The sequence below is a fragment of the Pantherophis guttatus genome, chromosome 1 (genome assembly GCF_059756535.1).
Source record: "Pantherophis guttatus breed Tessera chromosome 1, ASM5975653v1, whole genome shotgun sequence".
In the NCBI taxonomy this organism is placed as follows: Eukaryota; Metazoa; Chordata; class Lepidosauria; order Squamata; family Colubridae; genus Pantherophis; species Pantherophis guttatus.
The window spans coordinates 34,438,834-34,451,377 of record NC_142063.1 but is presented as its reverse complement, the minus strand read 5'-3'; the positions used below and the strand labels follow the sequence as shown (position 1 = coordinate 34,451,377).

Here is a 12,544-nt window from a genome sequence, read left to right as displayed (position 1 = left end):
TATAATAGGGGTCCCCAACCCCCCCCCCCGGTCCATGACTGGTACACCAGTAACTGGGCTGTGCAAACAAGCGAAGCCCCATCCATGGGATGCAGGCAGCACACGAAACCACGGCCACTCCAGTCCATGGAAAACTTCTCACCGCGGAACCGATACCTGGTGCCCAAAAGGTTGGGGGCCTTCGTGACATTAAAATAATAAACATTGTTTTTCAGGTAATACAATACTTCCTTTGATAACGACAGTTCTTTCCAAAAATAAATCACCCATTTTAATTTATAGAATTGTGTCACCAAATTTGTGTCTCTGAAACTTGCAAAATAACATTTTTATTTTCCACTTGGGACTTCTGAAGTGGCTCTTTTTATGCCCCCAAAACGCACAAACACAGGCACTGGAGCACTGACCTTTACCACTTGGCAATTATAAAGCTTTTGTTAATGACAGATTTGTTCCCTGTCAGACAATACTCTGTTTTTAGTACATTCCAGCTAGACAATGAGAAAGTAGGACAAAGGTTTTGAAGCAACAGATGATAGACAACTTGTCCTCTTATTCTTCTAACAGGAAAAAAATGAGCATGAAGCTCTACACACTTTGGAGAAAAAAAAGAATTCTGATCAATTTCTTTCCTCAGAAATGCCAATGCAGAATTGAGCTAGATCAGGAATGACATGGCAGACCTGTGTTTTAAAGGCCAAAGCCCTTTTAAAAAAAACAAACCCACAGCTAAGGACCCTTTCTTTGCACCTGTGAATTAATAAACTGGAAATATAGCAACTGATGTGTGAGAAAATGCTCATGGTATTGTTGAATCCAAATAAAACAATCTTGGCAGAAAGGAAAGATACATCAGTATTTGGATTTTGACTCTTATTATTAATTATATTATGCATAAACTGGGGAGAATTCTAAAAGACCAGGAATGAGAAATCTTTAGGCCTTTATTTAAGTACCAAAGATGCAGAAAGAGATGTCAAGATTTTTCTGAAATGGAATGACCCATTTCAAGTCCTCTTTGAGGTAGTTAAATCTTCAAGGCAAGTAAGGTAACAAGCATGTATTATCAAATTCTGAATCATCTACCTCTTTTCTTTATATATTTTGTTAATGTTGACATTGTTGTCTATTGATAAACTTTGTTTCCCATTCAAGCATGGAAATATTATTGACATACTCAAATATCCTAAACAGATAGTCCTCAACTTACAACAGTTCATTTAGTGACCGATTGAAGTTACAACGGCACTGAAAAAAAGTGACCTATGGCCATTTTTCACACTTATGACCACTGCAGCATCCCCATAGGTCATGTGATCTTTTGCAACCTTCTGATATGCAAAGTCAATGGGGAAGCCAGATTCACTTAACAACCGTGTTACTAATTTAATAACTGTGGTGACTCACTTAACAACTGTGGCAAGAAAAATCATAAAATGAGGCAAAATCCACTTAACAAAGTCTCACTTAGCAGCAGAAATTTTGTGCTCAATTGAGGTTGTAAGTCAGGGACTACCTGTATTAACATCTTGTTTCAGAGATATATTTCATGTTTTATGGAAAGTTGGGTACTTTTGAGTAATTCTTCCTCTATCCTAAAGTAAGGGCTTTGCATGAAACTTATCTATATCTTAATCAACAGGAAGCTTTGCCTATAGATATGATAACAGCTGAAAAATCTCAACACTTGCAGGATGAGACCTGGAAGAAGCACGAAGATTGTTGGCTTGGGAGCTTTGTCTCCTATTTCCCCATGGAGTGTTGATGGCAACACTGTGCAGAGGTGGGGCTTCTCCAATGAATCACTGCTAAGAAGATTGTGTTCCATAGCAGAGAAGATTTGTTTTCAGATTGTCTCTGCGGCAGGCTGGGAGGAATGCAATCGGTGCTTAATAGGTATTAGCCAAAGGGCACCAAGCAATTCATCTCTGGACTGTAATCTACACACATTCATAATTCCCATTTCATTAGAACATGCTATAGTATAGGATTATTAGGATTTTATCTTTGTTCACTATGAATCTATAAGTTACTAGCTGCACTGCATAGGCAGCAACAGACCAAAAAGTAAGACACAGTTTCTGCCCATAAAACACAGTGTTCTTGAGCCAGACACTGGCTGTTCAATCTGAGGATAATATTCTGAACTGAGGGTTTTATAGGGTTTCATGACTAGGGATTAGACCAGGGGTGTCAAACTCGATTTCATTAAGGGTTGCCTCAGGGCTGTGTTTGATCTCGGGGGACCGGGGTGGATTATGGCCAGCTTGACATCACTTGTGTTTGGGGTGCCTGTGAAAGAAAGGCACCATTGCGAGCTCCGTTTTCAGCTGGGGTGGCCTCCTGCGACCGTCTGTCAGCAAAACGGAGCTTGGGGCGGGGCGTAAGTGACTCCTGCAAGCTCTGTTTTTGGTTGGAACAGTCGAATGCAACCCTCTGTCAGTGAAAACAGAGGTTGGGAGGGCTGTGCGCTGTCTTCACAAGCTCCGTTTTCGCTGGCAGAGGCACTGGGGGTCGGTCCTTCGCTGTTTCCAGAGCAGCCCTGCAGGCCAGATCTAAGCACCCCATGGGCCAGATCTGGCCCACAGGACTTGCGTTTGTTGCCCCTGGATTAGATCTTTGTGTCAACTGATGATATACTGTACCTAAGCAGTATATAACTGATGATATACTTAAAACATTAAAGCAGTGATCAACAGTGAAGGAGGAAAAATACTTATGACTAATTGCTAGGTCTTTGTTTTAAATGAAAGCCTTCCAGTTGTCAATGCATTGTCAATGCATTGTGCCCCCATGCCCATCACCGAATGCTACATGGTGTTGTTCATTTGCTCAGAACCAGAGAAATAGTTTCTTATGTACAAAAATTCTCTAAAACTTCACCTTAGCAATTATCTTCTGCAGGTTTTCTTTTCCCATGTAAGAGGCTTGCTGTGATAGGGCATTTTCTTGCTTCAGAATAATGCTAGTCAAACAGGTTTTGCAGCTTTGATATTGCTTCAAGAGTTCCATTGTGCTTTTACAATACTCACGCCTATAGAAGGGAACAAAGCCAAAAGAAAATTGAAGACATTTACAGACCTGCCTAAAACTAAAGAACCTTATTTTTGAATGATTATGAACATGTCAAGGAATCCAGTATGGCCATTCAACTCCAAAGTAACTAAACTTTCACAAAAAGGAGGAAGAAAATTAGTGCCCTTTAGGACTAAACTAGGGATTACATGCAGGAATATTCTTTCATATTTTCATATACCATCTTAGAGGAAAATTAAAATTAGAATCATACTACATAAGGAGAGGAGTTTTAACTGATTTCTACTTTTGCATCGCCCACTCCTAAGCTGCTGTTCTAGTTATGATAGATGCATATGATAATTGCCATCAGTTTATTATGAAGATAACTGACCATGTAAAGAGAAAAAGAGACTATATATGTCTACAATTGGGACTAGCAACTTGGTCATTATGCAAGGCGGTTGTTAAATGAACACACAACTGTGCTTATGATCTTACTTCAGCTTACAGGTCTGTAAAAATCCTAACGGTGAGAATAGATTATAAAGTGGTTTTTTTTTCATCACAGTTATAACTGCAAATGGTTACTAAACCAGATAGTCACTAAATGAGGACTATTTGTATACATCACTGGCAGCAGAATACTTACATTGTATTTATTAATCAAATTTTTATAGCTGCTCATCTCTCTAAAAGTGACTCTGGACAACATACAATAATCAAGTAAAACCACAAATATGAAAACAACACATATAAAAATGTAAGAGTCCATAATTAAGATAAATATTATAAAAACAAATATACAAAGTGAGCAAGGAGAGGATGAGAATGGCCATGTCAGAATATCAAAGTAGGAGATCCCTTCTTGAACTCTTCCAGTTAGAATGTAAGGAGGAGGAGTTTTCATTCTTCCATAGTGAAAATTTTTAATTCCATGACATCCTACTTCCTTACCAACATAGAGTGTTTCCTACACAGTTGATTTTTCCCACAACCAGAAAATATGGCTTGTTCTTGGCTTCCGATAACTGAATTGTTTGTAATAATAATTGTAATATTGTTACAATAATTGTAATAATTTTGATAAACATAAACAAATTTTCATGAGTTCTTTAACTTCCAATTAAAGGAGATATAAAAGGGAAGTTATGTGTTCCAGCATGAGTGATCATTTATCTCTAATTTATTGCAATGTGTGAAGATGGGTAAAATCTCAGTCTACAGCTGCATGAAATATAGCAGAACTGCATATATATAGTATATAGTACAGTCCTAATGAAATCTATTCAGAAGTAAGTTTTATTGAATTCCAGTACTTCCTTGGAGACACATATATAGAATTGTGACCTACTTTTCAGTAATGGCAAGTTTAGTCTTCTTCCATAGGTCCTGGGTAAATCTCCACTGCTGACTGACTTCATTCTCCTGGGCTTTTGGCAACTGGGAAAATTGACTAATTTCATTCAAGGCTTTCATTTCTGGAGCACAGCGATCCAACTTCTTCCACAGTTCATCAAGCAACTTCAACCTATATTATCAAGAGAAAAAAATAGATTGATACCTTATAATTTCACTGTGACTATTTTGATATTCTTTATTTTAAAATACTTTGATTTATTATGTCTATGGATATTCTCAGTCATCCAGGTAATGGTTGTCCCAAAGGTGCTTTTTCAGGAGGCAACTGGACTTTCTTGTTAGAGCTAAAGAAGCTTCTTGGATGAGAAGCGAAATGTCTTCAAAGAAAAACACGAAAGTCCAGCTGCCTCCTGAAAAATAAACCTTTCAGATTTATTATGTTGTATTTTATCATTATTCCAGTTTCAAGAAGGGCTTCAACTTCCATAATTCCCAAACATAAGATCTAAGAATTAGTGAAAAAAAATTTTCTCACCTTTGCGAAATAGCTGGAATTGTTGGGTCCCTCAAGCCTATCACATTGATTGAATCATATATATCTTGAAGATTTTTAAATAACTCATTATTCCTCAAGGAAAATTCTTCAGTCTTTTGATTCTGAGTGGCTTCAGAACCAATAGAGGGGTATTCCTTTACAAGTAAAGCTGCTACCAACTCTTCACAGCTCATCTTTTTTTCACCGCTTTCAGCTTCTACCAAATAGATATGAAGTTGCTTCAATTTCTCATCTAGAGATTTGGCCTCTTTCTCCATGTGAGAAACCTCCTGCATTGACTGTGGAGACCAGCTCAGCGATGTAGAGGCATCCATAGAACATTGAATATGTCTCAGGGAAGCCAGAAAACTTTCAAAATCTTGTAAAACTGTTTCAATGGCTTGAATCTTTTGACTCATTTCTTCTAACCGTATTTTATACTTGCTGATCATTAAACCAATGGCTTGCCGATCTCTTTGGTCAATTGTCCATCCTGCAGGGCTCTTTTGTTCTTGGCTGTTGCATTGTTCAATACAATTTGATATAGATGCCTGAATTTTCTAAAAGAAAGAATGATAGGATCAGGGAAACTATGTTTTATGCATATTATTAACTACAATGCTATTATACTTAATAAGTCTGAGGAATGAGAGATGGCTCTATAGCAAAATGTTAGGCCGCATACTTTTATTTAGAAAGGCAGAGGTTAAAAATCTGACTTCTCTAAGTAAGGCTGGAAAAACTGATAGTCTAAAAAGCTATTACTGGTCAATGTTGATGGACCAACAGGTCAACTTGATATAAAGTATTATAGTTTCTTATATTCTTAAGCACCACATCTACTTTTGTAGATGAAAAATGATAAACAGACACATTTATTTATCTAGGGGAATAAACAGATTTGGAGGAAAGCACTTAAACAAGTTTTTGGGCCATAATAAAAATTATAGCATAATTAAATTTAACTTTAACAAGTTTAACTTTATTGTCATTGTATGTATATACACAGTATACCCATACAACAAAATTCATTTAACACCCAAAGACCAGGCCCAACACACATAACAATCCCCAAACACACCCCGACCCACCAGAAATTCCCCGCCACTGAACCACCCAAACATCCACACAACAGACTAAGTAATGCTGTCCAACAGCTCACTGATGGTGGCCCTTTAGTTCATTGTTGAGTGCAATTATAGCTCTGGGATAAAAACTATTCAGAAAATACAAAGTAAGAAAGACTCAGAACCTCTCTACCATTTTCCCTCAGAGGAAAGTGGCTGAGATTGGGAAATTGAACTGAGAAAAGAAGAGGCTTCAACAGTTCTGCTTCCAAGTTCTTTTCTGAAAATTTCTTTTTGCAATTTTGCACTTAGGATTTCTGTAAATATACCGTGCTTCCCTGAAAATAAGACCCTGTCTTATATTTTTTTGAACCCTGAAATAAGCACTTGGCCTTATTTTCGAGGAAGTCTTATTATTTTGGGGCGAGTGGAACAAGATGGGGCTCCTCTTGCCATCTTACCTGATTTCCAGCTCTGTGTTTAAATATTTTCAGGGAGGGCTTATTTTTTGGGGGGAGGCTTATTTTAGCGCAAGCGCGCAAAAGCCCGATTGGACTTATTATTAGAGGATGTCTTATTTGGGGGGAAACAGAGTAGATAATGCTCTAGAAGAATCTGGTGCTTTGAAGATGGCTAGGTGTGCTTTGAATTCCAAAGAAAATTTTGACATAATCAGTACAAACCTTCAATTTCTTGTACAGAAGATCAGTTTTACTCATCACACAACGTGGAATGTCTCTTTTACAAAGCTGTTCTTCTGATCTGCAGAGTAAGACCCACTCGTTTTCTATTGGCATAACAAGGGCCAAAGCAGCCTTTAAAGATTCCATCCTGCAGGGGAGCAAGTGCAAAATGAACAGGACATCACTTAAGAAAATGTCTCCATATGTTGTACAATATATAAGGACAGAGTAGTTCTTGACACAACTCTATGAACATAGAATGTGGTTTACACCCAAGGATTTCTGTTTTTGGCTTTTTCATTAAAGCTCATAGGTCTTAGCTTTTGAGGATCAGCCAGGCTTTGTAAAATTTTGACTAAAATTTTGAAAGGTGGAGACTGAGATCCCCTAGCAACTGGACTGTATGCTGATTGGACCATGTGACTGGAGACTCTGGGAGGAATTTTACTTTTAATTGGGTGAAAAACCGGTGGGAACTTAGAGCCAGTGTTTCACTGCCAATTTGATATGTCCCAATAAAATGTTCTTTGAGAAAATGGACTGCCTCGGAATTCTTATTGAATGGAATGTATTACTTGGAACCTTGATATCTAATCTGATATGTTTGATATCAGTTACAACAACTTCCCTTAGAAGTTCATAGTGATGCGGCAACTTAAGCACATCTTTGTTATCTTCATTTATTGAGAATCTCTGTTGTTCCCTTTCAAGGCTAGATGAGTATGATTTTTCTTTTTTAAAAAATTGAGACCTTTGACTTCCGGTGGCACCACAGGCGCCGAAGACACTCCTTTTGCGAGCACCAGCTCCGCAATCTCGTAAAGCTGCTAGAACAGCGTAAATCAGCTGTCTAGCAGCTTGAAAACTTTCTTCCCGGGAAAAGGGGAGGAAGAGAGCAGACGGGCGTAGGTAGAGCTCCCCAAGGAGCCCCAGGAACAATTCTGGGGCTCGAAGGGTGAGAGCTCCCTGGAAGCCCGACAGAGCCCCGGATCCGGGACGTTTCTGCTTTAAGCAGAAGAAGATGCCGCGACCACCGCTGCAAACAACGCTTGGAATAAACATCATTCGGAAGCAGGCTGAGCAAACTCAGGAGAGATCAGATTTGCAAATACTGAACTTTAACTCCAAATGTGTATTACTTCCTTCTGACTCATTAAGGGGAGAAAGTGAAACCAAGATGGCGATTGAGCTTTAATGGGACGTGAAAGCGAAAGTTAAAAAGGAAAGTTTCGTTTAGCACTGGTAGTCCCTGTTCAAAATTAGAGATTTTTGCTGAAGAAGAAGAAGAAGAAGAAGAAGAAGAAGAAGAAGAAGAAGAAGAAGAAGAAGAAGAAGAAGAAGAAGAAGAAGAAGAAGAAGATGATGATTAAAGGCTAAAAAGACTACAGCAGTGATTTTTTTAAAAAAGGATTGATATTATTTAAAGACTGGGAATTTTTGGATTTGGTGGATTTGTTGTTCTAGCTGCTGAATAAATTCAAATTGGAAACTAAAAATGGCTTCAAAACAAATAAAGACTATTGTCCCCAAAAGTGCTGGGAGCTCGCCAGCTCAAACATCTAAATTGCAATCTCTCTCGGTTCCAACGGAACCACTAATATTAACACTTGAAATGTTGCAGGAAGCCCTTAAAATACAAGCCTCTGTTACAGAAAAAAAAATTACTTTGGTGTTTGAGGATAAAATTTGAGATGTTGCTGAGGAGATAGTTCAAATTAAAGAGATTATTCAAAAATGAAAACAAGAAATTAGAGAAGATATTATCATGGCAGTTCAAGGTCTGGCAGGCCATATTGAAGCAATAGATGAAAAAGTGGAAGAAATTAAGCAGTCTAATGAGAACTTGGAAAATAAAATGGGAGAGGTCCAGAATAAGATGGAAAGAGCTGAGGCCGATGTGATAATGATACAATATAGAGATATGGAATTTGCTTTGAGAATAAGAGGCCTCAAAGAAAATAAGCAAGAGAATTTGAGAGAGATTTTTTCAGAAGCATTTGCACAGATAATGGGAGATCAAAAAGCAAATCTTGAATGGCAAATTGACAAAATTCATCATGTCAATTCATGGGTTGCCAGACAGAAACATCTACCAAGAGACATTGTAGTTTATTTTACAACAAGGAGAATACACAATGAAATCTTACATGTCACCTTTAAAAACAAACTTCAAGTGCAGGGGCAGGAGGTTTTAATACTGAAAGAAATCCCCCCCAAAATGTTGAGAGCCAGAAGAGATTATGCCTTTCTGGTGGAAGAACTGAGAAACCATCAGATACAGTACAGATGGGAGGTTTCAGCTGGACTAGTGGTGAACTATTCAGGAGAAAGATATCGTCTTAACTCAGTGTGGAAGGCAAGAGATTTTTACACCAATGTACTAAAGGCTGGATGCCCACAGTCCCCAGAAGCTAGAAGGAAGACGGAAGCAGAGGGGGCAAGAAAGGGGGAGAAGGAAGAATTGCTGGCACAGGCCCAAAGGGGACCTTTGATTACTCAAGAAGACTTAATACAACTTTCAACTACTGCTCAAGCTTTGGAGGTGTTTGACAAAATAGAAGAACCTAAGGATCAAAGACAGACCCGAGCGGCAGCCAAGCATCAAGAAGAATTAAGACTGCAGCAACTACAGATGACTCAAGAAACTACAAAAACAGAAGCAGTGGGAGGAGCAAGACCAAAAAGTAAAATGCATGGAGATTTCCAGCAGATGCTCCAAAAGCTTCAGGCGGCCAAGAATGGCAACTAGATTTCTGACTTGGAATGTTAATGGCTTAAATTCACCACAAAAGAGGAGAAAAATATTTCATTATTTGAAACAGTTTAAAAATGATGTAATCTGTTTACAAGAGACTCATATTAGAAGTAAAGATCAAAAATATTTAATAAATGCAAGGTTAGGTATACATTTTGTTTCATCTGCTCCTGAGAAGAAGAATGGTATAGTTATATACCTAAAAAAAGACTTAATTGCCCAATTAATTGAAGCAGATGATCAAGGAAAATTTATAGCAATTGAACTTTTAATAAAAGGAGAAAAAATACTTTTAATTGGAGTATATGCACCGAACCAACAACAGGAAAAATTTTATAAGCTTTTACATTCCAAGTTACTACAATGGGATTACAAATCATGCATTTTATTGGGCGATTGGAATGGAGTTTTGGACACTAAAAAAGATAAGAAGGGGCTCTTGCAAAATATCTCAACACGTGCTAGATTGCCAAAATCGTTTTTTTAAATGATGGATGATATGTAGTTGAGAGATATCTGGAGAGAGTGGAACTCTGAAGAAAAAGACTTTACTTTTTTCTCTGATAGACATCAGTCTTTCTCTAGGATTGATTTCATATTAATTACTAATGATCTTTTTTCTAGGGTGAAGAAGACGAAGATCTGCCCAAGAGTTTTAACGGATCATAGTCCAGTTTGGATGGAATTTGAGTATGGAATGGAATTTAAGAGGTCTTGGAGGTTAAATGAAAATCTGTTTAGATATGAGGAAAATGTAAAAGAATGCAAAAAATTTATGAAAGAATTTTTTATTATAAATATGCATAAGGGTACATCTATGGAAATGGTTTGGGATGCAAGTAAAGCATATATGAGAGGTATTTTGATATATTTGAATAATAAACATAGACGTAAACAGGAAAAAAAAGGAAGGATTTAGAAGAGGAAATTAAAAAAAAAAAGAACAAGCTTTGATATTGAACCCAGCAGACAAGAAAATAAAAGATATATGATAAGAAAGTGGCTAAGACTTTTAAAAGTCACATATTAAGGAATGCTTTATTGCGTGTCTGGAAAAAGTATAAGTATAAATTAAACAAGAAGTTACCAATGTGGGCAATACCCAGACACGCGATAGAGAATATAAGTGTAGAGCAAAAACAAGATGTGATTACATACAAAGAGCTTCTTAACAAGGAAAGAGGTATACTACATCTAAAATCTTTGAATCAACTAAGAGAAGAAAGGGTAATTCAAACATGGTTTCAATATGTACAGTTGCAAGCTAGATGGGAGAGAAGATCAGAAAATTGGTATTTTGCAAAATGAGGAGAACTTGGTAAAACAGATTAGAGATCAAAGTCAAATGCATATAAAAAGGTTGTATAATGCATTGGTAGAAATAGATTCAGAAACGGAGTTAGTTAAGGACTGTATGATAAAGTGGGCACAAAATATTGAAGAACCAATAATGATGGAAACGTGGGGAAAAATATGAGTTAGAAATGTGAAGTTTACGCAAGCCCAAAACTTAAGAGAGAATTTTTATAAAATGTTTTATAGATGGCATCTAGATCCTAAAAAGCTAGCCTGTATGTATCCAAGTGTGCAACCCAAGTGTTGGAGATGTGAATGCGATGATGCCATGTATTATCATATATGGTGGACATGTAAAAAAATTAAGGCATTTTGGATAAAAATATAGTGGATTATTCAAAATATTCTCAAAAAGAAGATAAAATTTACTCCACAGTTCTTCTTGTTAGGTATCATTACAGATTGTACTGTTATAGAAACTAAGATGATTTTAAATTTAATAACAGCAGCCACACTTTTGGTGGCGCAGTATTGGAAGAAGGAAGACTTGCCTACTATTGAAGAATGGACACTAAAAGTAGTGAACTTAGCAGAGATGGCCAAAATTTCAATGTATTTGAAGGACCATTCAAATGAAAGATATATATCGGAATGGAGAAGATGGATTGATTATATTCAAAACAAATATCGGACTAAAAAGCTTCAAATAGCTTATGAATGAAATCAATTTTTTCTTTTTCAATTATGTTTTGTTAGTTGAAAGGGGAGTTAAAGAGCAAGAGGGAATTAAGAGCCTACAGAAAGTTAGCATATTTTAGTTTATGTTTGTTAAATGTTATACCCTATATTTACTTTGGGAAGTCCGGGGTGGGGGGAGGGGGGGAGGGAGAGGGGGGAGGGGGGATGGGTGGTGGGTGGAGGAGGGAAGTGGGGAGGAGGGACGGAGAAAAATTGTTGTAATATTTGATAAAACTTTTTAATTAAAAAAAAATTGAGACCTTCCTAGAAATCAATCCAGATTGCACATTATAACTTCTTCTCACTTTCTGTGGTCTCAGTCCATAAGGAGTACAAGCCATCCCCTCTTCACATGAACAGCTGAATACTTAAGAGGCAATCTGTAAGATGAACTAACTTTCCCCATCTCTCACACCATCTGATAAGTCAGACTGGTTCAGAACAGGGCATCACTGATTTTCTTGAAGACAAAATCTATGTGTGCTTCCCTTATGTCCAGTCAATTAGCCCACTGCCTCTTCAAATTTTAATTTGCCAACTGTACCTTTTATCTAAAGCAAACTGAAGCTCATCCCATTCTTTGTGCAAATCTTCCAAGTCCATCTCACATGAGAACTTCATTAACTGTGAAGCCAAAGAATCAAACAGCTTCCAGGAAGAATCACCTTTGCTATCTAAAGCCTGAAATAAAATGTTTAAATATTAATGGTGTCCTATAATTTTTGAAATAACAGTCAGATTTATAAACACAAAAACAGAAATAATGTTCAACTATGCCTTTTTCCACAGTTTACCATAGTGTGTTAACTGAGACAAAGCACAACCAGTTCATCTATTGATTATAATACATTCACATAAATTCTAATTGGAATATTAATAATTTAATTAATTTAATAATTAAAATCAATTAGTTTAAATTAATAATTTAATTATTAAAATTAATTCATTTGTCAATTTCTCTGCATAGGAACCTAATGAATGATACATAATACCCCAAGATAATGTTTTGTACTTGTATGTAGCGAATTGCATTGTGACATTCTTTGGCATCAGTCAAACTTCCTGTCTTACCAATTTAATCTTTTTTTAAAAT

General features: G+C 36.9%; 1 protein-coding gene across 16 annotated transcripts in view; it reads right to left on the bottom strand.

Annotated features, from left to right (window-relative positions):
- SYNE2 (spectrin repeat containing nuclear envelope protein 2) overlaps window positions 1–12,544 on the bottom strand; it is a 220,818-nt gene that overhangs the window by 142,829 nt on the left and 65,445 nt on the right. For all 16 annotated transcript variants that reach the window (XM_034433561.3, XM_034433565.3, XM_034433563.3 and 13 more), the window contains 5 exons: window positions 11,996–12,132; window positions 6,663–6,810; window positions 4,913–5,472; window positions 4,370–4,546; window positions 2,884–3,034 (listed from right to left, as the gene is read on the bottom strand). In XM_034433561.3, the coding sequence (XP_034289452.2) occupies window positions 2,884–3,034; window positions 4,370–4,546; window positions 4,913–5,472; window positions 6,663–6,810; window positions 11,996–12,132 (1,173 nt within the window). The remainder of the gene's footprint in view (window positions 1–2,883; window positions 3,035–4,369; window positions 4,547–4,912; window positions 5,473–6,662; window positions 6,811–11,995; window positions 12,133–12,544) is intronic.